This window comes from Vollenhovia emeryi, unplaced genomic scaffold (genome assembly GCF_000949405.1).
Source record: "Vollenhovia emeryi isolate VEMERY1.0 unplaced genomic scaffold, V.emery_V1.0 DF939147.1, whole genome shotgun sequence".
NCBI lineage: Eukaryota > Metazoa > Arthropoda > Insecta > Hymenoptera > Formicidae > Vollenhovia > Vollenhovia emeryi.
In genome coordinates this window covers 1,701,537-1,728,780 of record NW_011967219.1, presented here as the reverse complement: position 1 = coordinate 1,728,780, position 27,244 = coordinate 1,701,537, and the positions used below count along the sequence as shown (strand labels likewise).

Here is a 27,244-nt window from a genome sequence, read left to right as displayed (position 1 = left end):
ATTTGCGCTGTACACAGAATTCAAATTTAGGTGAAAGTAGGAGGAATCGACAGGCGCTGAGATTATCGCTTAAGTGTGAACTGGTTTGTAAAATTTCAAATTAGCTAGCTGTGACCTCGTTGGAGTTTGCTTAATTAAATTATGAATAAATAAATTATTTCATCTCGAGAGAAATGCTTTCGCGCGTGAGAAATATTATATTCTTTCCGTCTGAGAATAATAACAGATTTAATCATGTAGAATAGAAATGCAATATAACACGGAATGACTAAAATTGCTAAAAATGAAATACAAGAACGAGAGAAATTAATTTATTCAAAAAACAGATATATAATTTCATGCAAAAATACGAACAGCACGTCTGTATTTTAATCTGTATTTTATCCCTGAAAATATTAATTTTCTTGTCCATTTGATCAGCCATTTTTTAGTTTGATGAACATTATTAGTCTTTAAATCTCCTCCTAATACTTTGTATATTTTATATATATGTATGTATATAATTTACAGTTGTTACAAAAGCGTGAATCTATCAGTGCAAGGTAATTTCAACAAGATAAAAAATTGCAAAACGTGACACACGACACGTCCGTATGACTTTACAAGTACGCACAAGTTAACGCTGATATACAAAGAAATATAACAATTAGTTCTAGTCATAAACCGCATTGCACCGAAATGAAGATTGAAGGTGAAACGTTCTAAGGTCGCAGCGAGTAAGAAGAGTGTCATTAGAGTACGCTTCTTGTATACAGTACTTCTAGTAATTATTACATCAGCGTGCAGCGGGCAAATGATTGTTAATGCATCGGATATGCGTGAGTCGCGTCGTAGCGGCGGGAGAGCCTCGCCTTTCAAGTTTTCATAATCGACGTGACGAGAATTATTGCTAGGCGCGATTGTAAAACACCATCAACGGCTCGCTGTTCTGTCATCCTGACAAATCAGGCATTTACATTTAATTGTCGCAGACCTTCGCCGCTCTCTTCGCAAGCAGACCCTGATATTATAGCCGTCGACACGCATGATTAATTTTTTGAGCTGTCATGTTTTCGTGGATGCAAAACGATGTATCTATAAGACACCATATAAACAATATTACGTGCGTATAAGGACATCGGCAAATCTGCATAAAATTCTACGATATGCATGTTTACACGGATCGCAAAATGCAGAGAGAGAACTGAGAATCCTGGAGGAAGAATTCATAATTGAGTAGTTGCATTCTTTGCCTTAGGCAGAAAATAGAAAAAATGCTCACTTATTCAGAGCGTTGCAAAGTCATCGGATTCAACTAACAATAAGAAAAACGTGTATTACTTTAATAATAAAATAATTGCAAAATTATTGAATATTTTTAAAAAGTTTCTACCAAGTTAAATAGGTAACAAAATTCTGCTTTTAAGTTTTTTTTGAAAGAATCGCCAAGAAAACTTTCTGTTCCTTGTTAAAATTGATTTAATTTTTTTAAATATTTCATTAAAACTTAATTACAAATAATGTCGTCTCTCGCAGCGTTCTTCTGTGAAAAAATTAGTTTCAAAAATTGACGTGTAAAAACATCAATGTTGAATAATATATGATGATTCTAGGACAGCGCGTGTACGCGTACGAAATAATTTTGCATGACTTTGATTTTCACGGAGTTAGATATGCAGTCGCTGCCTAGAAAGTCTACTAGGCCAGCTGAATCTCCACAAGAAAAAATTATTTACAACCGGTAAGAAGAAACGCGCCGGTTGAAAATCGCGTTTTAGCTTTACGCATCGAGTGAATATAAGCTTTCGCTCGATTCCTGCCATCGTACAGTAACTGTGTCATCTCTGCAGACCTACATTCTACGAGGTAAACAGATTAAAATACAACGTTTATTTGGAGACATTTTAACACTTGGTATCGACAGCCTATTTATTTAACTGCGACAATAATTAGCGGCGTCTCCAATATATTGCCTCGCTTTACGAAAATAATTTTAAGTTTACGATTAATACAAAGTTGTTTTTATATATTATTAAAATAGTTCAAAGTTACGTAATTAATTATTTAATTTATGCATGTAATCATCCTGCGAATTGCGAGGAGAATTGTGATACTGGACTGAACTTATCCGATTCTTCCGGAAAAAATACGATAAATGACAATTCTAATAAACACAATGAGATTTTGTGTCGGTCAATTAAATATGTAGGTCCAGAAGAAATTAATATAATCGCTGGCGAGAATGTAGCATTAAATAGACGAGCAAAAAAACGCAAGAGAAGAAAGAAGAGAAAAAAGAAAAATGAAATTGACTTTACTTTTCAATGAAAGTACATATAATGACAAGGCTGTCACCTCTTCCGTTTCACTTTCTTCGGAGCATCTTCTGCGTCCCGATGGCTTCTAAATCTCTAATTTTAATCTTCGGCCGATTGCAAAAACCACAATAACAGAGAGTCATGTAACCAGGCTGGAAAACATGCCGGGGGCGGGCACGGTGAAAAAGAACGGAGAGCGCGAAGAGGAAAAAGGAGCGCAAGGCTCTCGAGAGCCGTACAAAGGAGGTAAAATGTAAGCGCGGTGGAACGCGCGAAGAAGGGAAGCCGCGAAGCACATGACGGAAACCCGCAATACAACACAGTCTCGACAAGAGTAATTCGATGTGGAATGCACTTTGGGACGTAGGAATTTGATGGCGAGCGGGAGCGCTCGAAAGTAGAAAATGACCAAGAAATACGAGGGATATGTGGAAGGATCACATAAATTTCAATTTTTGCATTTATGACCTATAAAGAAGTATATCTGCATGGAAGAAAAAATAGTTCTTACACTGATAGAAAAAATAGCTTGATAAACAAATATTACTTTACTCAAGAAAATTATTTATTAGGTGGCTCCTAATAGCTTGTTTACTTAAATTTAAAAAGTAATAAACAACTTAAAACATGCATTGCTTTAATTTAAGTATTTATTAAATATTAAAAATGGATAATTTTACATTAAAAAATTTTTATTTTAATTCTATAAAATGTTTACTTAAGATGTAATTTTCGCAGCGAAGAAAATTGGTTTTCTTATTTAACAAAAACAATTATTTCATTTAATAAATAGTGTTCTATGTCTCATGAAATCTTTATTTGAATGTAGAAAATGTAATGATTTAAATTAATTTACTTAACATAATACGTAGACTTACTTGAAATTTGTTATTTTTATTTAAATAGAATAAATATTTACTTCAGTAATAAAAATAATTTTAAGTAAATCTATTTACTTAGTTTAAAAAATGTGTTTGTTAGTGTACCAAGGAAATAGGCTTCATTAAAATGCAATCAAATGCGAAGGAGCAAGTGCGTTTGCGGTGAACGCACCTCATGATTTGCGCGTAGATACATAACTAAATTTTATTTCAAATAAGACTTTATGGCGGGTAAATTTCATACAAATATTACATAAAACTATGTACAAATAAGGTATAAAAATAATAAATTAAGTTTATTTGCTTCTTAGTTACGCGCTTTATCTTTGCTTTCGCTGTGCGATACATGTATAAAGAAATTTGTAATCTAGAAGGTAGACGCATAGATCAAATAGCTCGAATTTACAGTCGCTGATGAAGCGGTCGTGTTAATAACTGCATCGTGCTCATGACAGTATGGCGGAAACGTTTCTATTCTATGCGAGAGGTCGACGACAGTAATTCAATAAGGAATATGCTTGGAACGTTCCGGAATTCGAGCAGAAATAAGAAAGCTTGACGCCACGGAAAACAATATTAAGATATACCAGAAAGCCGCTATTATGAGAGAAATTTGCTATTAACATTATATAAAATGTACAATATTAGAGATAGAAATTATATTGATGTAAGAAACTGACACATTTAATTCTCAAAACAAAGAAATGCATAAAGTAAGATTACGTTTGCTAAAGTTGCAAATCAAGCTTTTAAATTAACTTTTCCAAGGCTTAAATTAGATCGCGCATTTATTTGTACAAGAGGTAACCATTTAATATTTCTGCATTATTAATTTTGTTAAGTATTTTCATTATTACGTAAATAATTGGAATACGCAGATTGAACAGATACAAATATACAGGATACATTGAATAATTTTATGAAGGATAAAAAAAAATTGTGAGACTAGAGCTATCGGGGCGGCAGGAAACATCCTTCACAATGTTAAGTAGGTCGCATGAAATTTACGATACTACTCACTAAGGGCAGCGAAGTTAAGCGTACGCGAAGCCAACTGAACGAGAGCGCTCGAGTGTAAACCAGGTAAATGTAACGAGGTAGCATGGCGCGGTCGAAAAGAAAGCCTAGTGTAGTACACACCGGTAGGAATGGATTCGTTGCATCTCAACGGTACTCCACCACTGTGTGCAAGATCGCATGACTCATGCGTCGACTTCGGGATTATCTAATTTTTAATTGGTATTATTGCAGACAAATCAATTCAATTCTTACGTTGGACAATTAATAAAATTCATAAGGCTCTAATGTGAAGACACAAATACGAAGTAATAAAGGAGTAAGAGCCAAGACAGGATATTAGTGTCCGAATAATTTTTATTTGAAGTCTATTGCGAAAGATAATACCTCGGCCAGGGTTTGACCTGGACCTTCCTCTCACTAGGCGGGCGTCTCACCAATTCGACCACCGAGGCATGTGGTAATATTTATCTTATGTTGAATATGCGATATTTAACAGGTCGTAACAGAATGTAACACTAGCTTATATAATTCGATAATTAATTCTAATCGAAACGCCAATTTTAAACCGCAAGCTATCGTGATCATATTATGAATTATTGAAGCTATAACATTCTTTGCCACTTAATCAATTACACAAACGCACGTCGTTGTAATGAAAATTGTAGAGCGTATACCTGTCAGACAGCAAAGTCGCGGCAGTAAAATACGTAGGTTTGTGTCGTCTGCGAGACAAGCAAAAGGGAAAACGTGCATTGTGACTGGTCGCGGTGCATAATCGTCAGCATAATTGCATTTCCCTCTTAATAGGCGACGCTGAGAATCGATTTCTCTCGTTGGCGGTGAATCAACAATTAGACAGGTCATACCTTTACGGCGAATAACTTTCGAAAATCTCAAACTATGTACGCGTATGTTCTTACGTGCTTACGTAGAGTCGCGTATGGTAGCGAAGAAACGTCAGTGAAATTTTCACGGATGGGCGGTTCCGCTGATCTAGAATCCGCCGCAAAATCGACCAACAGGACGCGCGTCCGCATCCTGCGGGTGATTAGCGCATCGAGTCTCAAACGAGACCGAAATAGAATGAGGACGATTAGCGACGTAATGCGAGCCTCGTAGGTTTTCACAACAATTTCAGATGCCAATCGCCGGAATAACGGAGATTGAATCCGGTGTTAATTCCAGCAGCGTAATTTAACCTTCTGTAGACACGAAAGTTTGCCTCACGCCGGTCTCCTCATTATTTTACGAACGCAAACTATCCACGATTAGTTTCGAGTGTTCATAGATGTGAAATTATATGCCACTTTTAGTTTGCAGTGAACAATTTGTTCGTCCTTGTAGAACATGTTGTATACAAGAAGAGGATTTGACTTAACCCTTTGAAGCATGGTGGTAACCCACGTTACCACCTCAAATTTTTTACTTTTGATTTAGCACACACTTACGTTCTCAACTTTTACTATACTATCACCGAACACATAGTAGGAGACAGAACGGGTAATTCTCCAATTACCTGTTCCTTCTCTTATTAGACTGCTGAAAGATTGAGGGACCTGATCATGCGTGACAAAATGACATTGAAGTCTGATCTCCCAAAGCGAGTTTGACTGCTTCTTAGCTCTTGTATCTTATTAATTAGGATAAATAATTAATGGCGTGAGAATCGGAAAGTTAATGAGAAGAAGCAAAAAAATTCTAAGATACCTATGCACGTTTGAACATAAATAGCTACTTTTGATAACAAATTGGTCAAATAATCAATAAAATATTATTTATTTTATTTAAACAACACGCTATAATGTTGCACTTTTATGGTCGCCGTTACGTTAAAAAAAATATAACTCGTCGAACGAAATGTCAGAATGATTAACTTTTATACAGATGTGCAGACTTAACACTGACTTTTCATATCTTATTGTACAATAATGCAAAATAATAAAAAGTCACATTTTGTGCTAAAACCTAAAAATTTATAATTTACATTGATTTACCATGAAAACATTTTCTCGCAATAATGTTACAATTTACGGTAAAATGGCTATGCATAAATGTATCAGAAGAAAGTAATAAGTTTGCAATGTCATGCAACGCTATTGAATTGAATAGGATCAAAGATACATTAAAGATTTAAATCTGTTTGTATAGTCGACCCACACGTCTAGCAATAAGCAATACGAAAGTGGTATTGGATTTATCATATCGTTGAGATTTTACTTATGAGAATGATTTTAGATACAATACGAAGATAAGAAAAGACAGGAGCTTTAGTCTTGTTGAAAATAAAAGAAAAGATTAGACCATAAGAAAAAAATATTAAGCGAAAATTTGCATTAACTGCTATCGCTATCGTAGCTAATCATTATTTGCTAAAAATATTTTGCTGCCCTAATTACAAATTTCTAAGCCACAGCAAACGGTTTGCTGTCGCGCCTAATACAATAGGCACAGTAGCAAAATATTAGCTATCGCAACTAAATATTATTGTAGTTGTCCATATTTTACAACTAAAATTTAGTTACCACGTGCAGTTTTTAGCTACGGCAGCTACACTTTTTCTCCGCGCGAGCTAATAATATGACGTTATATATCATAATTGAAAGAGTGGATATCTTCGTAATTTATTACGCTAGTTATCAGCCATTTAACAAATTGATGTCGCGCTTTCACCCTGTGTGATCGTATAGTACATAAAAATTTTGTAACACCACTCGATCGGCCGCAAAGATAAGTTTGTTTAAATTCCTCTACACAAAAGTGTCCAAAATATATTTTATCCCGAAAGAAGTGGCTAATTGGACAAGGATTTGGTAACGCATTTACGTTAGCAGGGAATAAGTATACTATAATAATAAGAATCTCGCGAGTTTCGTGTCGGCGCTGTTCCGTCCCCCTCCTAAGAAGAGATCGAAGAAACCCGATACCGCGATTTAAACATCTCGGGCATATCCCTTAAGATTTACGTTGGATTGCCTAGCATCCGCTGGCGTACAGCGAGTGCGCGCGCGCGGATAGACGAGTAAGGGGAACGTTGGAAATTATCATCCTGCCAAGTCACGGATACTTGACTGGCTATATAACACGAGGGAGTCGTGCACCGTGGCAATAGGAGCCGCTCGTTCTAAAAGTCCGGCATAGAAATCTCTCGCTCTCTCCACGCGAGCGGACGTGCATAGCCAGTCAGCCAGCCAGCCACCAACGACGACGCGACAACGCAACGCAGCGACGAGACGATGCAACGAGAGAGTTGCAACTGGCGATGGCCTTAAGATACTTGGAGCCACTTCGGAAACCTCGTATCGAGTGTTATTTGAAAATCTTTCCGAGTCTTGAGGATCCACCGAAACTGTTTGAAAAATACAGCTTTTCTTTCACAACACCTGCCTCATTGTTTCAGTATTCCCACATTTTATAAACACAGGCAGTAATATGTTAGTTTTAAGAATTTCAAACAGGTTTCAGATATTCGTTTTTCTTCAACTGTTAAAACTTTTTTTTTAATCTATTAGTGCTGAACGTTTCAATTCTTTTTCAGAGGATTTAAGAACTTTATGTAAAAATTGGATTTGTTTTGATACCAAATATTATTTGAATCCTTTCTTAAAATCATTGAAATATCTGACCATTCAAAATTCTTAAAAGGAAGATTATTGTTTATTTGTAAAAAAAATTAATTAAAATAATAAATCAAGATAAGAATATATTTATAAAACGTCCAAGATCTTCAGAATATTCATGACTCGCAGGATTTTCACAAATGTTGTGAAAAGTTGAAACGGTTCAAAACCTTTCCCACATATTCGAAGTGACTTAGGCCCATCGCTTATTATTCATTGCTGGTTGTAATAACGGCTGCAGTTGAATTGTACGAACTGCGCGAGACGTACTTGTATGCAAATTGTGCTAGATGCGCGAGGAACGCCTCTTCCTGAGGCAAGGCGCGCGACGTTAGTCTTCTGGCTAATTAATAACCGAGCTAACGATTGTGGGTTCAAAAGTATAACGTGGAGTTGCTCCCACGTTAAAAGCGAGCGAGCGCATTTTGCGACGCTCGACGATAATATGCGTTCCAACAATAGGCAATAAAGCGGAAAAAAAATGAGAAAGGGGGGCGAGCACGGGTAATTTTTCGTTCGATGATGCCATTGTGTAGCGTACGACGAGGAAATACGAGTGAATGAAACGAATATGGATCGCGAGTTCTCCTCGTTCGTTCGCGCTTACAATGACATTCGTGGAAGATAAATGGTACTAAGAAACACCTATGAAATGTAGGTAGTAGACGGTGTGGCTTGGAATAAAGTTTTCACTCCAATCGCAATTGTAGCGATAATTAATAAAAATTAATCATATAATGAGGCAAATCTGTCGGTCAGTTTGACGCTCAATCATTTCGAAGGTATAGATTATTAAAGATAAAGGTTCTTGAACTTTTGCTAATCAAATCATTTCCTTATTTGCCTTGCCTAAAAAAATGATTAAGGGGGATATTTCATTCGATAATTTAATGCAAAATCCTACATCATCTATACGATAAATTTATTCTATATATTTTTAGTTATCGCAGCAGATTTATGAAGCGCTTGCTGTAATACGGGAGACTTGGTGATCCAGTTCTATTTGCACAACGTAAAATCTTCATGCAAAGTGAAATCGGAACAGAAAGATTAAAGGCATAATTGCATTTTCTCTCGATCGCCGACGTCGCTAGGCGCGAATCAAGAACTTGTAACTGTCGCGAGGAGACGATGATCTCTCGCGTAGTCGTGCGGAATATCTCGCCTAGATTCTAGACTTTAATCGAGCTGCATCTTATAAGCTCGAGGTGAGGCGCGAATGGAAATTCCAAGTGACACGAGCGATTTACAAGCGGTACAAAAATGGTCGCCGCGCTGAAGCTCCCCCGTTCGTTCCCGATGAAATCACTCTCGATAAACCGCATCGCGCGGAACGGCCACTTTGCGGAACGCAAGGAAAGAGAAGTTTCACTTCGCCTCTCGGTACATCGGAACGGCGGCTCGGTCCGATATAAAAGCGGGGCTCGCGCTTCACGCTGAATATCATTAAGCCGCTCGCATCGCGTAATGATATTCAACGACAATCTCCGCGGTCCCCCGACGGGAGGGGAGGGGGGAGGGGCAGGGGGTTCACGAGGTTAAGAACTTTCCAGGCTCGTGGCTGGAATACGGAGTCGTGCGGATGCCGTTAAAAAAAAATCCGCTCGTCGCGCGCGAAGTCCCGGTCGGCCATGGCCTCGAAAAAAAGGATCGGCTCGGTCCGCCGGCTTTCTTGCCGTTTGCAATAATAATTAATACGAGCGAGGACGACGAGCTCTCCGCGGCATTTTATCCCGGTGCGGATCTATCCTGCGAAAAAACGCAATGAAGCGTGACTTCCATCCCGATCTCACGCGAGACCGGGAGTGAAAACGCGATTGGCGTGCGAACGAGCCGTCGCATTGTTCCAATGGGCATGCATTAGAGATAATTATCCCCAGTGCGTCTTTAATTCTTCTGTGTTTTATCTTAAACGCGAGACAAGTAAACTGCGGTCGAATATTAACGTGGATGTCCTTTAGTATCATTTATGACTAGTAGCTTTCGTGCGCCGTACACTGAGAGAGAAAAAATAGTCATTTTTGGACCCAACCATATTTTTGGTTTATGACAACCAATATTGTGGTTATGAGAACTATCACATTGTTAGGTCAACCATAATTTACGTTGGAGGAATCATAAAAAATATGGTTGGCTCCAAAAATGACTATTTTTTCTCTCGGTGTAAAAGTTATACAAGTTGCCTCGAGTCGTAAACGCCCTTTATTCTGCGTAAGGCATATCCAGTAAGTTTGAAAACGATAATCTTCTCTCCGTGAGCTTCAGGTAGAGATAATTTTAGATGGAATACGTACAAATAATTATTTTCTCGAATACCTTCTCGTTACTGATCACGCTCACTTATCTATTTTTCACTCAGCCAAGTAGCATGGACGTATATAGCTATTCGCTTAGCAGTAGATTGTTTAAACCGCAAACTACTTTCGCATTACTTGAATGCCAACGAAAACTGCTTCGTGTTGAATCGTTTCTTGATGTATGCATATGTCACTGAAGTCTCGTCGTTATATCAGCATCGCCTTGGACATAATTTTCTACACGCTTCGAGAATGTTACGTTGCATTATCTTTACGCTATGAAATATTGACAAACAAAAAAAACCAGCTTATAAATCACGCGGTCGGTCAGGCGTTCTAATCCGCGCTAATAGAACAAATTACAATTGCATCATGAGACCTGGGCGTGAAATTGAAAAATACGATTGAAAAATTCACAGCTGAAGAATTTGTGTTAAATTTAACAGATATCACATGTCCCAAACGGTCCATACAAATTTCTGTGTTAATTTAACATAATATGGGTATGTTAAATAATCACACTGTTAATATTTCAACACAAAATAAATGCAAATCTCAAAATAATTTAAAATCAATTTTGTGTAAAATAAACATATTTTTAATGACAAAAGTAATTTTGGAGAATGTAATTTTTACATTTTACAGATGTAATAAATCAAATGATCCGAAATTACTCTCACGCATGTTATATGGAATAAAATCAACATTTTAATCTTTAAATTTTAACAGATAAATCTTGTTACTAATAATATAGAACATATGTATTGTGTAAGGTTAAAAAATAAGTACACATTGTGATGTTTTAACATTTCTTTTCAGTTATTTTAATAATTTTACATTTGAGATCAATTAACATAAGAGCAATATGTTAAATTAACACATGAATGTGTTAAACACCTAACACAAAAATTTTAACCGGCATTTTTTAAAATAAGAAAACAATTCCTTCAACTGCGTACACACGGTTGCGTCGCGAGGAGAAAAGTGCAAAAGTATGAAGTACCTATCTTCGGCGCTCTTACGTCGTTACCAGTGCTTTCAATCCTGTCGTAATCTCGAATTATTCGCGAGAGAAGTAAGTTTGAGGTCAGTTCATTAGACTCCTACGCCACTCGATTACCAACACATATTGTTCTTCAACGGGGAGACGGTGATTCTTATTGTAGAACAATCCGCGATTGCTCAGTAATTGATTGTCAGAATCGTGAACGACTTTCGCCGGTTGCCTTTATCAGGCATCGCGAATACTACCTACTAATGGCTGAAGTGGCGGGAAACAAAATACGCAAACCAAAAAATTCTCCGTTAAGGCGAAAATTTTTATTAATATTTTCCAGCAGGAAAAATTCAGCCCAATCATTTTGTAACTTTACCTTCGCAAATAATCAGAATTTCCGGAAAACCTTGTTCCAAGCATAGTTCACTACACAAAACTGATGTAATTGATTCTATCTGGAAATTTTCAGCGAGATTCTTCAACGAAAATGATTTACGTTGGCATAAGCGGATGCTGTAAACTCATTCAACTCTCATTGTACTTACTTATTTCTGTCGTTCTATCTCCACCATCACTTTTCTTTTCAGGTGTTGATCAGCAGAACTACCTGGAGGCTGCTGCTCGTCTGCTGCGCGGTGTTGCTTCTGGGTCTCCTTCAGCACGCCGAAGGTACTCCGAGATTTCTGCACTTATTAGTTTCCATCGTTCGCTTTCGCAATAATCGATTTGGAAATTACAATAGTTTTCACTGTTGGAGCGAGAAGGAATCGGGACTATCGATGAGGCTTTACCGATTCATCGTCGATCGGTTATTGACAATTGCATAATAACGTAACGAGTCCTTTCATACGAATTTAGTCCTTTTACGGCATGACGGTTAATAATTTCTCCAGCGGTATTTCGATTATATAAATTTTTTTCGTCGGCCGAAGCGATTTATTATGGTCAATTTATCAAGAGCGTTTAGTTGCGCGAGAAAATGCGGCCTTCCGGTTATGCAAACTTGTATTATACAATACCCTAAAAAGCGCAAAAGGGCCCCCTCGTCGACATTGCGTCACATGCAAAACGGTTCCAGAGCAATCGATTCTAACGGGTGAAAGGCACCTGCCTTTCGAAGTTTCGTGCCGTACGCGTGTAAGCGCGAAACCTTACTTACGCAACGCTGAAACGCATATTCGTGCGCGCGTTGCATAATCGCCGTAGGAAGAATCGGAGCGATTTTACGTAATTATTCGACGATTGTATGTGTATCGTCAGGTGCGAGAAAGAGATTCCGCAGGCCGACGACTTCCGCCCCGTCGATCTCGAACGATCAGGAGGTCTCAGCCAGTGTCAACAGGTTCAAGGTTACGCGAAATCGTGTTAGCAATAAGAACACGAAGAACGAGCTTCAGCCCGGCAAGACGAACGACTACAAGGTAGGTGTCGCGGGCACTTATTGAGCTAATGCTGACGAGCTGATGATGTTATCAGAGCGTGAAATCGTTCCCTCAAGTGGCTATCTTTGTATTCGGTTAATTACTTTTTCGCAAATTACGAACCTCGAGGATGTTCAACCCGAGAGAAGCGACGCTCTCAAAACACAATCGGTTATTATCACAAAGTTGGATTTCTTCTTGAGATGCATATCTCGAGATAATTTGTTCAATTATTCGAGTCGATTTACCGCCCAAAGCTAATGAGAAATCCCTCTCTTTGCAATACGAAGGAATTTCAAGTAATGCATTCTATTTTCGTTTTGACATTATTCTTACTGTCGCAGCAATGCAAAGTTTTGTGCACAGAGAAATGTAACGGCGCGCTATCATATATTTTTAATATCTAATTATAATTTCAATAATATACGTCATAAGATAGAAAATATTGTTAGCTACATGCCGTACTAATTTTACTCTCCACCCGCAGCTCGTATGCTATTACACGAATTGGTCCCAGTATCGCACGAAGATCGGCAAGTTCCTGCCGGAGGACATTCAACCTGACCTCTGCACCCACGTTATCTTCGCCTTCGGGTGGCTGAAGAAGAACAAACTAACCAGTTTCGAATCGAATGACGAAACGAAGGACGGCAAGATCGGCCTGTATGAAAGGGTGGTGAATCTTAAAAAAGCCAACCCGTCCCTGAAAGTCCTGCTTGCAATTGGTGAGTCTGTTCGGCGTTGTTTTATATTTCCTGTACAAAAAGGAAAGCTAAATCACCGACGCAATCAGCTGTGCAATTGACGTTAACTTTCTTTGTAACGATCTAGTGCGATCTTTAAAGTTTGCGCAAGTTTAAATGAGACTGGCATTATTTTCCGTTTTATCTGTACAACCAGGTGGTTGGTCCTTCGGCACGCAGAAGTTCAAGGATGTGTCCTCAACGAGATACGCCCGGCAGACCTTCATCTACAGCGCTATACCGTATTTACGGGATAGGAATTTCGACGGCCTTGACATCGACTGGGAATACCCGAAGGGTGGAGACGATAAGAAGAATTATGTCCTCCTGCTGAAGGGTAAAGAAACGCTTTAGAAAGGGCAACGACAATGCCGAGATTCTCGAGGCTGGAAATGTCAGACGCATGTTAATCTTGATAAGGCGGTTATTGCCTATTGTCTTGCGCAGGATTATATGAGTTCAATGTGCGACGTGGCACTTGACATTTCCACTCTTCGTGTGCGGCATGCGTCGCGTATGTCCGTCACGTTGCTTGAATTCACTTTTCATCATTTTCCCCGCAGAGCTGCGAGAGGCTTTCGAGGCGGAGGCGCAAGAGAGGAAAAAACCGCGTCTTCTACTAACCGCCGCGGTACCCGTCGGACCTGACAACGTTAAGAGCGGATACGATGTGCCGGCAGTTGCCAGGTATAACGACAATTTTCAGATAAAAAATGTAAAAGCTTCGGGGATGCTAAACATTTGCGTTAACCCTTTGAAGCATACATTTTTCTACTGAACCATTTTCCGTGAAACTTTGTACACAAGGGTTTTCGGGGTGGCTGATTACGAATCCGTTATCAGATTTTTGTAATTCAAGATGGCGGAATTCAAAACTTAAAAGACTAACATCACACTGAAAAAAATTTCTGGTTGAATATGGACGAATCAGATAATTCCTTTAGGATTTACCAGAATTCCTTTAGGATTTACCAGAATTTCTGTAGGATTAGTCCCAGTCTACAATAGATGATTTAAGCCCTAAGCTTTAAGAAATTGGTCAATCACGGTCAAGTATGAGTAGAATGCGCGACTGTGATTAGTCAATTTCTTAAGGCTTAGGGCTTAAATCTCTATTGTAGACTGGGACTTACAGGAATTCTGGTAAATCCTAAAGGAATTCTGGTAAATCCTAAAGGAATTATCTGATTCGTCCATATTCAACCAGAAATTTTTTTCAGTGCATTCAACTGTAATTCAACTATGCTAAGAAACATTATTCAGATATTATTAGGACCCATGGAATCTAAATTCCAGGTGAAAATTCTTATAGAATATAAAAAGTAGCGCGCGCGAAACGACGGATGCAAAATTGAAATTTCATCATATCTTAGAATTTACTCATTCTTGGCACCACCTAAAGCTAACGACGCGGACGCGACGAGCCCCTAAATACCGTAATCAAACGAAAATGCACTTTCATCCACTTAGCTACCTGGACTTCATCAACCTCATGGCCTACGACTTCCACGGGAAATGGGAGAGAGAAACCGGTCACAACGCCCCGTTATACTCGTCGTCGTTGGATTCGGAATGGCAGAAACAATTGAGCGTGGACAATGCGGCTACCATGTGGGTTAAACTGGGCGCACCGAAAGAAAAATTAATCATAGGCATGCCTACGTATGGCCGGTCCTTCACCCTTTCAAACTCCGCCAACTTCCGTGTACACTCTGCAGCCAGCGGTGGCGGAAAGGCAGGCGAATACACCAAGGAGTCTGGTTTTCTCGCATATTACGAGGTACTAATCCGCTTTTGCGACGGGATTTCGTATATTCAAACTGGCAATTTGAAGTAGTTTTTTTTTATTTAATTTTTTATATACAAATTGTAATGTTCTAAAAATTGCATTGTGCGCGCCACTCAGAAAATACCCAAAATTTTAACAGAAGCAAAATCCTTTGTCGATCAAAACAAATTTTTATAAAGTCTCGACATGAAAATCACCCTTTAATATCAGATCTGCGAGATGCTGCACAACGGTGCCGCCTACGTTTGGGACGACGAGATGAAGGTACCCTATCTGGTGTACAACGATCAGTGGGTTGGCTTCGACGATGAAAAATCCGTTCGGAACAAAATGCACTGGCTGAAGAGCAAGGGTTACGGAGGTGCGATGGTGTGGACGGTCGACATGGACGACTTCAACGGCACCGTTTGCGGTGGGAATGTCCGGTATCCTCTGATCGGCGCGATGAGGGAGGAACTTAGGGGTATTTCGCGAGGTGCCAATGCCAAGGACGTCGACTGGACGGCAGTTGCCACCACCATCACGGAGACGATAGTAAAGAAGCCGGAGCCTTACAAGGTGTCTGTTTCGGAAGTGCTCAGCAAATCGAAGAAGCTTCAGAAGACTACACTCGTCATTAACACTCCGATCCAGGGTAATCTTTTCGAATCGCTGAAATGACAAAATATACTCCTATTACATCTCGTGTAAAATACCCTTCGATGAGCACGTATTATCGCCTCGAATACTTATCGAAAGATTATTTCCATTGAGATGAAGTTGATAATCAGAACTTAACAAATTGGCAGAGAGAGAGGCGCAAACCATTTGTTACCTGACAAATTGGTCGCACAAGAGACCAGGAATGGGACGATTCAATCCGGAAGACATCGATCCGACTCTCTGCACTCACGTGGTATATGCGTTCGCTACTTTGAAGGATCACTTACTTACTGAAGGAAGTGACAAAGACGCTGAAATGTATCAGAGACTGATCGCACTTCGTGACAAGAATCCGGATATTAAGGTATTTTTCACAAAATTTTAGAATTTCAACAAATTTTCATTGCGCATTAGTAATTTATTTCTCCCGAGATATTTGCCAAGCGTTTCCCATCTTGAAGGAAACCGCGTTTCGCGTGTGTCCTCCGGTTAGAGCTTTCACTTCAGGGGCTCGATTCTTGAATTCATTCGAAAGAGAAACGTATGCGAAATTCCTACTCTCACAGAAAAGTTGAAAGTCGATTGGTTAAAGCCATGCGAATAGCCAACCAGCTCACAACTTTTCTATAAGATCACTATTTTCGCATACGTTTCTCCTTCAAATGAATTTAAGAATCAAGCCCCTGGACTCTCCCACTTAGAAAACAGCGTTTTAAAAATCATAGGGAAAAGGAGACGATTGATACTTAAGACATAAATAATGTTATTTCAACAAACGCCCCGTCACTCATGTCTCAATAATGTTTTCAGATTCTACTTGCGATCGGAGGATGGGCATTCGGCTCGACGCCCTTCAAAGAACTCACCAGTAACACATTCCGGATGAACCAATTCGTCTATGAGGCTATCGATTTCCTGCGAGAATATAAATTCGACGGATTGGATGTTGACTGGGAATACCCAAGGTACCTTTACCTCACGTGTACCTCGTATATCTCGTTCGATATATAACGTAGATATAATCTTCGGTGTAATATTTTCTTGCAGAGGAGCCGACGATCGAACGGCTTACGTTAATCTTTTGAAGGAACTCAGGCTAGCTTTCGAGGGTGAAGCAAAGAGCTCTGGCCAACCAAAATTAATCTTGTCAGCCGCGGTGCCTGCGAGTTTCGAAGCCATCGCTGCAGGGTAGATATCACAAATGTTACGATTAACGATAAAAATTCACGTATACGCGATACGAAAAGAGCAACACAATATTTTGTGTGTATTCAGATATTAAGTAAAATATCTTTTACTTTAATTTTAGTTCTGCGATGTAATACAAGAATAATAGAGTTAAAGTAGGACTCTCATTAAAACTAAGCAACACACAAGAATGGCCAATGCGAGTCTAAGGTCATAAATCATTGGCTACTCTTGTGTATTGTTTAATACGGGAACGTTTAGACGCTTACAGCTGTATTTTTTAGGTACGATGTCCCTGAAATATCTAAGTATCTGGACTTCATTAACGTGATGGCATACGACTTCCACGGTCAGTGGGAGAGACAAGTTGGTCACAACAGTCCGTTGTACCCTCTAGAAAGTGCTACTAGCTACCAGAAAAAGCTGACAGTGGTAAATAAAAGTAATCACGTACTAAGATCCCGATCTTTTTGGGCTCTTATGAAATTTTGCAACTTCGATTTTTAGGATTACAGCGCACGAGAATGGGTGAAGCAAGGAGCGCCGAAGGAAAAGCTTATGATTGGAATGCCAACGTACGGTAGATCCTTCACGCTGGTCGATAAGGATAAATTCGACATTGGTGCACCAGCGTCCAGTGGTGGAGTGGCAGGGAACTTCACCAACGAATCCGGATTTCTGTCCTACTATGAGGCATGCAATGTTACTTTTTCATAGACATGCGCTAATTTTCCATCTATTTGAATAGAATAATTAAAACGTCTCGTAGTTCATGCTTTATGAACTTTTCTATTAAGGAATACACAATGAATTTTTATGTCACTTTATGTTGTCCAGCAAAATTTAAATCAACATTTCGTAAATAGGTTTGCAGCTTCTTAAACGAAGACAATACGACTCTAGTATGGGACAGCGAACAGCAAGTACCATTTGCGTACAGAGACGATCAATGGGTCGGATTCGACGACGAAAGGAGTCTTATTAACAAAGTATACATTCATCGTATATTTTTGAACCTTTTAACAAAGATGTAACGCACTCAAAGACTATTACTCAAGAATATCTGATATGTCTTTAGCATAAACTGTCGTACATATCTTGCGTTTACGCAAGCATTCTTTATGGAACTTAAGTTCTTTTGCAGATGACTTGGCTTAAAGAAGAAGGCTTTGGGGGTGTAATGATCTGGTCCGTTGACATGGACGACTTCAGAGGATCTTGCGGGGCAGGAAAGTATCCACTGATCAAAGCGATGAAGAAGGAGTTGCAGAACTACAAAGTCAAGCTGGAATATGACGGTCCTTACGAAAGTACCTTAAGAAATGGAAAATACACTACTAAGGATCGTAAGTAAATCCATGACGCAAATCTTGCAGAAGAAAATTCTTGCTTAAACGCGATGTTGCACGTAAGATTAATATTACGGAAAGCATACCGAGCCTTCTCTAAAATTAAGAAGAATTTGTGAAATTGACAAGTAAAGAACAGAATGAAGAGTTGATCGTGAAAACGAATGTTGCAGCGAACGAAGTGTCATGCGACGAAGAGGACAATCATATATCTTATCACGCGGACAAGAATGATTGCACGATGTACTATATGTGCGAGGGCGAGCGCAAGCATCACATGCCCTGTCCTGTGAACCTGGTCTTTAATCCTAACGAGAACGTTTGCGACTGGCCAGAGAATGTCGAGGGCTGTTTGCAGCACACGCAAGCGCCGCCCGTGTAAAAAAGCGAAGAGCAGCAACGAAATAATTTTCTGCGGTAAGCGAAGCTGTAAAATAAAAAAAAAGGCGATGAAGCAGTCTAGGGAAAGTAATTTTATCGAAAGTGTTCATCAAACAATAAGCTCGCCAAGAGTAAGTACATTATCATCGCGCGTCAATAAGTTTTATCTTCTTTACGAATTTTTTCTCCCATTATGCATCCTCCCACAAGTATCTTATTGTCTACGTCTTTATTCCTATTTTTTAAGAATTACCTTTTCCATTCTCGTCTACTTTTACCCTCGCCATCTGTATAAAGCACAAGCGAAATCATGACATTTGTAAATAAAGATAAATTCTTGGAATAGCCGTTATTTTTATATTATAATAATGTTTTTCTGTTCTCGCACTCCTCTTTTATGAAGAACATCCTTCTGTTTCTCGGTGTTAATTATGGAAATAATAAGAAGCGTTTTTCTTGTAATTATTTAACTACTTTTATTGATAAATCTTACATTAAAAAAGATCACATCGTGAACTTTAAAGACTAGGCCCATCACGGAAGGTTGTGTTATAAACTCGTAGTTAATTGGCGATGAAAATGAGGATGAAGAATTTGACGAAGGCCAACCAGGCTGTCGCTAGCCGCTCGTAATTTCCCGAGCTGAGGGCGGACGCTTGGCAGGCGGTGTGCGGCGTACCCAAAGTCAGCAGGACCTTGTCGGAGGAGTACGACGGTGTTGTTTCTGTGCACACAGCACGGCCGGCTATGGTTCTTAGTTGCCTGGCGTCGGACTGCGACGCCGTGTGAATCTGCCGGGACTCCCTGAGCCACCTGCGTAGCCACAGACTCAGCCATGCAATCTCGCAGTCGCATTCGAGCGGATTGCCAGATACCTGCAGCCCACCTGGGGAAAGATCATTACTCGCGCTAACACGTGTCCTCTAGTGACACTCTAGCATGGTTGGGAAGTAACTCGTCACTTGTAACGAGGTTACAGTTACAGTCACTCTTATTTTTGGTAACTCTAACTTAACTTACTTTCTCTCCTGATCCGTAACTGTAACTTAACTCAGTTACACTTTTTCAACGACTGGTAATTAATTTAATATAGTTACATTAATAGTTACTTTATATATTTTTACGCCTCCACACGGATTGTATTAGGCCTTGCATTTGCGCATAAACGCCTTTATCGACGTTTTACAATTCAAATGCAGATTTGATGTTTTTATTTTTATTGCAAGAAAGTAACTGTAAAGTAACGATTCGTTACTTTTTGGGTAACTGTAACTGCAACTCAGAATTGGTAATTTGTAACTGTAACTAGATACTTTTATAAATCAACTTTCCCAACCCTGCATTTTAGATACATTAATTACTGTAACTTCAGACTTTTAATTACTAGAAAAGATGTCGTACAACATTACAAAAATTCAAAACACTTCTATTTGTATTTCTGTTGTGTATTAGAAACTTACCGGCCACCATGTTGGTCCCCACAGTCTCCCAGGAAAGATTCCCGTAAATTATCGACGGGCTTAATTCGTTGATATGATTGTTTCTTAGGTCCAACGTAAGCTGCGACAGTCTCTTCGTCAACGATAGAAAAATATCCGACTGTAGTCGTTGAACATGCGTGTCTTTGATTCTTAATACCAACTCGCCGCCTTCGATAGTGGAGAACGCTTCGGAGGAGATCAACTCAAGATCATTTCCGGTGATCGTCAGTTCTCTCAATTGTTTCGTGAAGACGTTTTGTATCTGATGCTTCAGCAGGTGCTCCGTCACTTGAATCTCGACCGTTCGAAGCGGTAAACCGGACAGCAAATGACGCAGATGAAACCCGTCGGCCTGCGGCCACGTTTGAATTCGCAGGTGTTTTAAATATCTCAACGGTTGCAGACAATCCTTGTCCACTGATTTGGTGCGATTTAAATTTCTTAAGTTTAATTTTTCTAATCTCGGATAGCCCAGGAAGCTCTCTTTCGTCAGTTCCTGTAAAAATCACTGGACACGTTATTGACGTCCGTAATTGTTTCCCTCCTGGAAAATTTAAAAAGAAAGAGGAAAGCACTTTTCTTGATTATCTTAATTTTAACTAACCTCGATAGGATTGCCAGAAACGTCAAGTTCCCTCAAGAGGCTCAATCTAACACCAGGCATTAATGTCAGCGAGTTATTTACCAGTAAAAAAATCTTCAAACCTCCCAGGTCTTTGAATTGCTTGTCAGTAGTCTCGTCAACATTGTTAAAAGACAAATCCAAGATATTTAAATACGTCAATGGCAGTAACGGTATGCTTCTAAGACCACAATTAGCTAGGTAGAGGTGTCTGAGGTCCGGCAAATAATGAAACAGCTCTTTAAAGTTTGCCTGGAGAATGTTCTGGGATACGTTCAAGCTGAGTAATTTTCCCAGCGCAACGAACGAATTATCCGGCAAAATAGTCAAACGATTTTGCGCCAGATTTAGAGATACCAGCTGAGACGTCGGGAAAGCAGTCGAGTCAAGGTGATCCAGGAAATTTTCAGCCATGTTGAGATCTCTCAATGTATAACCGACTTCTAAGAACGACGACGAGGGCACGACGGTGAATTTGTTGTGACTTAGGTCAAGAATTTCTAATCTGGTACCCTGGAAAACATCTTTCGGCAACGAACGAATTTTGTTATTTGAAAGATTCAGGATCCTCAGACTTTTTAGATTCCTGAACTGCTCCGTCGACAACTGCGCTATTTCATTGCCGCCGAGGTTCAGCCACTGGAGGGACTCCAAGCCGTGGAAGGACTGCTTGCGCAACGTGTTTATCTTATTGTTGCCAAGGTTCAGAATTTCCAAGTGCGGGAATGCAAATGTTCCTTAAACAATATGTATTACGGTTGCTTAAAACATTTATTATTTGAAAATCAAAGAAATATTTTGTAATTTGAAACGCAAGTCTAAATATGTTGCGTCTTTGATCGAAAGAGTTAAAACGACTGAGAATTGGTTTTCCAGCTAACAATAAGAGAAAAAAAGAAGACTTTCTCACCAGGGTCGATTGTGGCAAGAAAGTTGTTCTGCAGATATAAGTTTTTCAAGTCGGGCGTTCCATAAAACGTGTCTGCCGATAAGTGGCTGATATTATTAAATCCAAGATCCAATCTGGTAAGATTGTTCATTGCTGATCCCGAATCGACGAACGCGATCGCGTTGTAGGAAACGTTTAGGGCAAAATCGGGACCGCCGATCTCGGAGATAGCACCCAAGTCCAGCACAGTCAGCTTATTGAACTCCAAATGGAGGAAGCGCAAGCTGGATAAACCGTACAACGCGTTTCTCTCCATTTTCTGTATCCGGTTGTAAGCCAACGATATAGTCACTAATTTTGGGCACTCTATGATGGAGCCAGACGCCAAGACTCTTATTCGGTTGCCAGTCAGGTCGAGAGACAGCAGCTCCGTCAGATTATGGAAACTCGATTCCGGTATTGCCTCCAGAAAGTTGTATCCCAGTTTGACATCTCTTAACTCTGGGTGCACGCTCGAGAGAAATATCCTTTCGGGTAAGTAATGCAGCCTGTTTGATTCCATATTAATATAACGCAGTTGTTGAAAGGAATAAAAGGCTGTCGCCTCGATTGTCTGGAAATTGTTGTTGTCTAAAACTAGCCACCGGAGGTTCGAAAGTGGCCTAAGTGCACGCTGAGGGAAAACGTCTGTAGCGAAGGCAAAGCTCAACTCGAGAATGTCTAGGCTCTCCTCGAGGCCAACGAAGCAGTCGTCATCGAGCTCCGTCAAGTGATTGAAGGACAGGCTGAGCTCTTTTAGTTTACCTAAGAGAAAGCTCCATTAAAAACCAAATTTGTATACATGTAATTTGCAAAAAAAAGTTTCACCGTGCACTTTGATAGCGTATAAACGATGCTGTATATCATTGACTCTCCGTGATATATGGCGATTATTTCAGACAATACTTTCGCAACTAAAATTACAGGCGACGCACCGGCTCCCTTGAAAGTTTTAGCTTTCAGTTTCGTCAGGATATTGTTTCTGAGCAATAAGATCTCAAGGTCTTCGGCCCACTCGAAATCGCCCGACTCGACGTGGGAGATCTTGTTGTAACCGAGATTCAGGTGCAATAGCCTCTGGCATCTGTTACGAAAATTCGTTGTCAGATACATTGCATCAAACTTTCTTTCCGCTATTAGGCTCTGAGATCATTAACTCGTATCCCGTACTACGTCATTTATTTTGACCTTTACGATCTATATAATATAAAACCCCACGCGATTATAATACAGGCAGCTATTCGCTATTTATTAGTTATATGTATATAATGAATAGATTTGTTCAATAATAGCAGGGTTGGGTAAGTTATCTTTTTTTTAACTATTGTAAGACGAACTTCTGGTTAATTGTTAACCACAAATTAGTCGATTCTCTATCTTACTTTATATTATTATCTAAACTGAGGCAGAGTCAACTAACCTATGGTTAACAATCAACCAGAAAATTAAAAACCGAGCCTAAGAGAGTGGTAAATTAAAAGTTAAAAGTTACCGATAAAATGTCACTAAATCAGTTAAAAGTTAACAGTCTATAATGTAACTAAATTAAATTAAAATTATTTAACTTTTTAACTTAACTTTTATCTTCTTAACTAGACACTATCCAACCCTGAATAATAGTAAGAATCTTGCTGCCAACCGAAGGTTGTTTGTTTGTGTGTTATCCTATCACTTAGATATGAAATTAATTTTATCAAATTAAATTGAAATATTTCCTCTAATGCGATTATTTTTCCAAAGCTTTTATAAAAATGATCACATTTTTTACATCTCTTTATTTCTGGAACTTATAAGACCTCTATTGCGAAAACATATATTTATTATTAATGAATTATTCAAAATTTTATTAAAAAATTCTCGTTTCCTCTCAAATAGACTTTACTGCATCTTGAAAATTAATTATATTGTTATAAAACATTTTTTCTCGAGATAAAGCAAAGGTCTGGTAAAATACCTGGACAAAGCAGCTACAGGTACCGCATCCAAACTATTGGTTGCAAGAGAAAGGGCTTTCAGGTGCTCCGCGAATTCTTGAAAAGCCTCGGCGGAAATATTTCTAATCTCATTATTAGCCAAATAAAGGTACGACAACATCTTCAACTGGCTGACAGCGCTTGGTACTGCCGGCAAGTCATTATTCTCCAAATTCAAATATTCAAGAGTATCTTCCAGACCGCGAAACGCTTCCTTATCAACGTTTCTGATACTGTTGGACGACAGGTGAAGTCTTCTAGTCTCGAGGCGATCGAACATTCTGCCTGGCAATGAGATTAATTTGTTTCCGACTAAATTGAAGTCTCTGACTTTTACAGTGCGATTGCTCAAAATGGGCGTCTTTACCCATTCGATAGAATTCTCGCTGACATCAATGAGCTCCAAGTTGGAGCTGCGGAAATCTGGCAGTTCCAGATACTTGAGATCATTTCCTCTCATATAAAGCCAAGTTAGTTCTTTCAGGTCTCCCAAGGATTGTGGGAATTGTTTCAAGAGATTATTGTTGATGCTCAAGGTGTGCATGTTCGGTGGTAAACAGTCTTTAGAGAGCTTCTCGATGTTGTTGCTGTCTAGATTCAACCATACCAGGGCAGTGAAACTGGAAAAGATCCTGGGCACCTCGGTGATCGAGTTATCACCGAAGAATGCGTTTGTCAGAGTCTCTTTGGTGCGGCCCCAGTCGCCATCCAACGACGTTAAATGATTGCTAATAATTAATCAATCTTATGATTAATATACTTCCCTTTTTGCAATAGTTTCTTATAAAATGTCATCCTTGATGGGTATATTTTTTCTTAGAATGTTAAGAAAAATAGAGAAGAAGTTAATGTAGATACTGGAGTATGCAGTAAAAAGAAAATAGTTTTAAATAATTATTGCAATAGGAATATTTGATTTAGAAATAATAGCCGGAAGAACATACCATTTTTAAAATAGACAATTCTTTCGTAAGCTGAACGACAAATGTAAAATGTAACAAAGCGTGTCAAAATAAGCGTTATTTTTAGAATAATTATTGAATGTAATTAAATTTGTTTGTCACATACCTGTGCATGTTGAGCCAATTTAATTTCTTTAGATCGCGAAAAACCTTGAAAGGCACATCCTCAAGGGAATTATAGCTTAGATCCAGCGAACGTAAACTGTCCGTGACACCTCTTACAAAAAGAAGACATCAAAGATATAATTTTTCAATCGTTCTCCGGAGTTTGGTCCATGATAATTGCGTTAATAAATTAAATTTGGACGTGTATAAATTTAGATTTTGTAAAAAGATTCGAAATACAAATTGTCTGTGCAAAACACGATTATCCTATAGTAAATTTCCTACGTAAAATATACATATGAGCTTTTATTATGCATCAGAAAAAATGAAGAATAAACTTACAGCAGAGACTTGTCACCTATGCTGGATAATCGATTGCTCATGAGCCCCAGAGCCTCGACACCTGCGGAACTCGCAAGTGCGTCATTGTCCAACACTTGTATCCCGGATCCAGCAATATCTAGTTGCGCCACGTAATTCACCGAAACGTCTAAATTGTTTTAAATGATGTTTTCGTGTAAATTTGGTTTACAATTTGCTCAATTATGTTTCTAAATTTCTACTACGTACATGCACATGTAATTGCGTCGCTTCTATAAGAAAGAAATAAATACTTGTCTATAAAATAACATTACGCACAAATGATGAATTAAGAAAATAATGACGTGGAGCACAATGCTGACTATTGTAATAAACTAAATCGAGAAAACCTTTATAATTAAGAAAATAATTTTATAATCAATGGTGACATGAAATTTTCTCTCGCGTACCAGGAAATCGTGCGAATGGAACTCCCATACAGCTGATGTCCATCTTCGTAAAATCATCGTCGTCATCCTGAACCCAACACATGCACATAGTGTTAAATGTGCAAGGAACGTTGTAACATCTTATTATGTTGCAGCTCCAAAGGAGGAAGAATAATGTATTCGTGAATCGAATCACATCAAATGTCATCTATAAACGTACGAGAGAAGAATTAGACTTTTATGATATAATATACGTTTTCCAACTTACAATATAATTTGCATTTATTTTCACACTATTAAAGCTTTAAAATTTTCTATTTGTTTCAATATTAATCTTCACGTGTTACAAATTGTATAACAGAGCTGGCTTTTTAAGATGAATATTTATGAACATTTTGAAATCTTTAAAATAATCTTTATTAAACATTGTTTGCTTATAATTGCAGATTTATATTTGCGTAATAATATTTTCATACTAATAACATATTTTCAGGTCAGTATCAATTCGTAAGATTTGTTATACGTTCAAAATTCTAAAGCAAATTATATCGCCATAAAAATTATCACACTGTTAATAAAAAATTACTTTGACCAGACCTTGTCTGGCCCTTGTCCCGGGATTAAACTCAGGCTATTTCATGGAGTCCCGCTGCCAGAAACAAGTGTACGTTTAATCGGCTTGAAAGACACGAGGCTCATCTCAGAAAAGCACCAGTGTTCAGGACACAGTCATGGCTCGTTGTTGATCCTGTCCGAGAGACTAGGGGCAAACAAAACGCGTCGAAGGCTCGGTTCGTGCACGACTTCCAAAGCGCAGGTGCTCCGGGAAGCGCAAGCGCGTTTCTAGACGACCTTTATGGATCGAACGTGGTAGAAATTGCGATAACTCTGACGAAAACTGTAATACCCGAGCAGTATTTGGTATTATGCACGCACTGTTGTTAGAACAAACAATTAATTATTATAATTAATTATTTAATTAACGGCCAATGTAACGGCCAGTTCCTCCATTTACTGCGTGAAGCCATAAGCATCGGCGTTTTACAATTTCGTTATTATGCTAACGAAAATCTTTGCGTATTCATGCGCGCGTAAAATTTCACAGTCGCAAGATAGAGACTTGTTGACATAACGTGGAACTCTGGCTGCGCGTCGAATCGATTTCGTAACTTCTTCTCACGTTTCAGAAGAAAAATTTTCTTAATAAATTAGTATTCCCCAAAATCGAACATATATTAAAACAAAACAAAAAGCAGCTCGATATCTCATCTTTGACGCACACAGCAATGAAATAAATCTTGTTTCTTTGTAAGAAATATTTTATTGTTGTACATTGTTAATATATTACATGTGAAAGAGACGGATAGCCGTTTCCAAAGGTCATCGTGCTATCCCAGCATTTGGTGATCAACACACTATTAATGCAACACAATTTATGTAACAGACACCTCTATGCGGGAGAATATTTGCGTAAAGAGATTGTTTTTAACGATAGATTACAACAAATCTTTTCCCAACCGGCGGATTCGTTGATTGTCTAATTCTGGCATTGACAAACGCAAATTATTTGTACGTAGCCTTTCAAATCGTAGCGGATCTACACTTTTACAAGATACAAGAGGTAGAAGGACAACAGAGTGGGGGAGGAACCCAGAACTTGTCAAAAAGTGAAAGGTTGTCCGTCTCTTCTACCCCCCACGCGATCTGAATCGCCGGCAAAACCGATCTCTGTCTTCTTTCCTCTTTCTGCCCCCCTTTCTTTTTCCCTCACTGTGTCGCCCGATCCAATACGAACGTTTACG

General features: G+C 38.9%; 2 protein-coding genes across 2 annotated transcripts in view; one reads left to right on the top strand and one right to left on the bottom strand.

The window, feature by feature from the left end:
- Positions 1-18,967, top strand: part of LOC105566096 (probable chitinase 3) — a 34,432-nt gene extending 15,465 nt beyond the window's left edge. Inside the window, exons 2-16 of the mRNA XM_012019827.1 lie at positions 11,697-11,778; positions 12,370-12,530; positions 13,018-13,255; positions 13,431-13,610; positions 13,837-13,960; positions 14,744-15,053; positions 15,273-15,696; positions 15,851-16,068; positions 16,515-16,669; positions 16,752-16,892; positions 17,177-17,324; positions 17,400-17,585; positions 17,759-17,881; positions 18,037-18,238; positions 18,415-18,967. Coding sequence (XP_011875217.1) covers positions 11,697-11,778; positions 12,370-12,530; positions 13,018-13,255; positions 13,431-13,610; positions 13,837-13,960; positions 14,744-15,053; positions 15,273-15,696; positions 15,851-16,068; positions 16,515-16,669; positions 16,752-16,892; positions 17,177-17,324; positions 17,400-17,585; positions 17,759-17,881; positions 18,037-18,238; positions 18,415-18,623 — 2,901 coding nt within the window. The 3' untranslated portion in view covers positions 18,624-18,967. The remainder of the gene's footprint in view (positions 1-11,696; positions 11,779-12,369; positions 12,531-13,017; positions 13,256-13,430; positions 13,611-13,836; positions 13,961-14,743; positions 15,054-15,272; positions 15,697-15,850; positions 16,069-16,514; positions 16,670-16,751; positions 16,893-17,176; positions 17,325-17,399; positions 17,586-17,758; positions 17,882-18,036; positions 18,239-18,414) is intronic.
- A 111-nt stretch (positions 18,968-19,078) lies between these two features.
- LOC105566095 (chaoptin) lies at positions 19,079-26,491 on the bottom strand. The gene is made up of 10 exons (XM_012019826.1): positions 26,040-26,491; positions 25,464-25,650; positions 25,036-25,183; positions 24,695-24,805; positions 23,608-24,354; positions 22,589-22,737; positions 21,636-22,418; positions 20,708-21,462; positions 20,083-20,599; positions 19,079-19,508 (listed from the first exon to the last, which is right to left on the bottom strand). The coding sequence occupies exons 2-10, from the start codon at positions 25,648-25,650 to the stop codon at positions 19,186-19,188; spliced, it is 3,720 nt and encodes a 1,239-aa protein (XP_011875216.1). The 5' UTR covers positions 26,040-26,491; the 3' UTR covers positions 19,079-19,185.
- Between the last annotated feature and the right edge of the window lie 753 nt (positions 26,492-27,244).

What these genes read in the sequence shown, in the direction of transcription:
- LOC105566095 (XM_012019826.1), bottom strand. Translation starts at nt 25,650, where the DNA reads ATGACATTTGATGTGATTCGATTCACGAATACATTATTCTTCCTCCTT. An exon ending in ATAGGTGACAAGTCTCTGCT is followed by an intron (nt 24,806 to 25,035) that starts GTAAGTTTATTC and finishes TCTTTTTGTAAG; the next exon opens with AGGTGTCACGGACAGTTTAC. An exon ending in GGGGACCAACATGGTGGCCG is followed by an intron (nt 19,509 to 20,082) that starts GTAAGTTTCTAA and finishes ATCTTTCCCCAG; the next exon opens with GTGGGCTGCAGGTATCTGGC.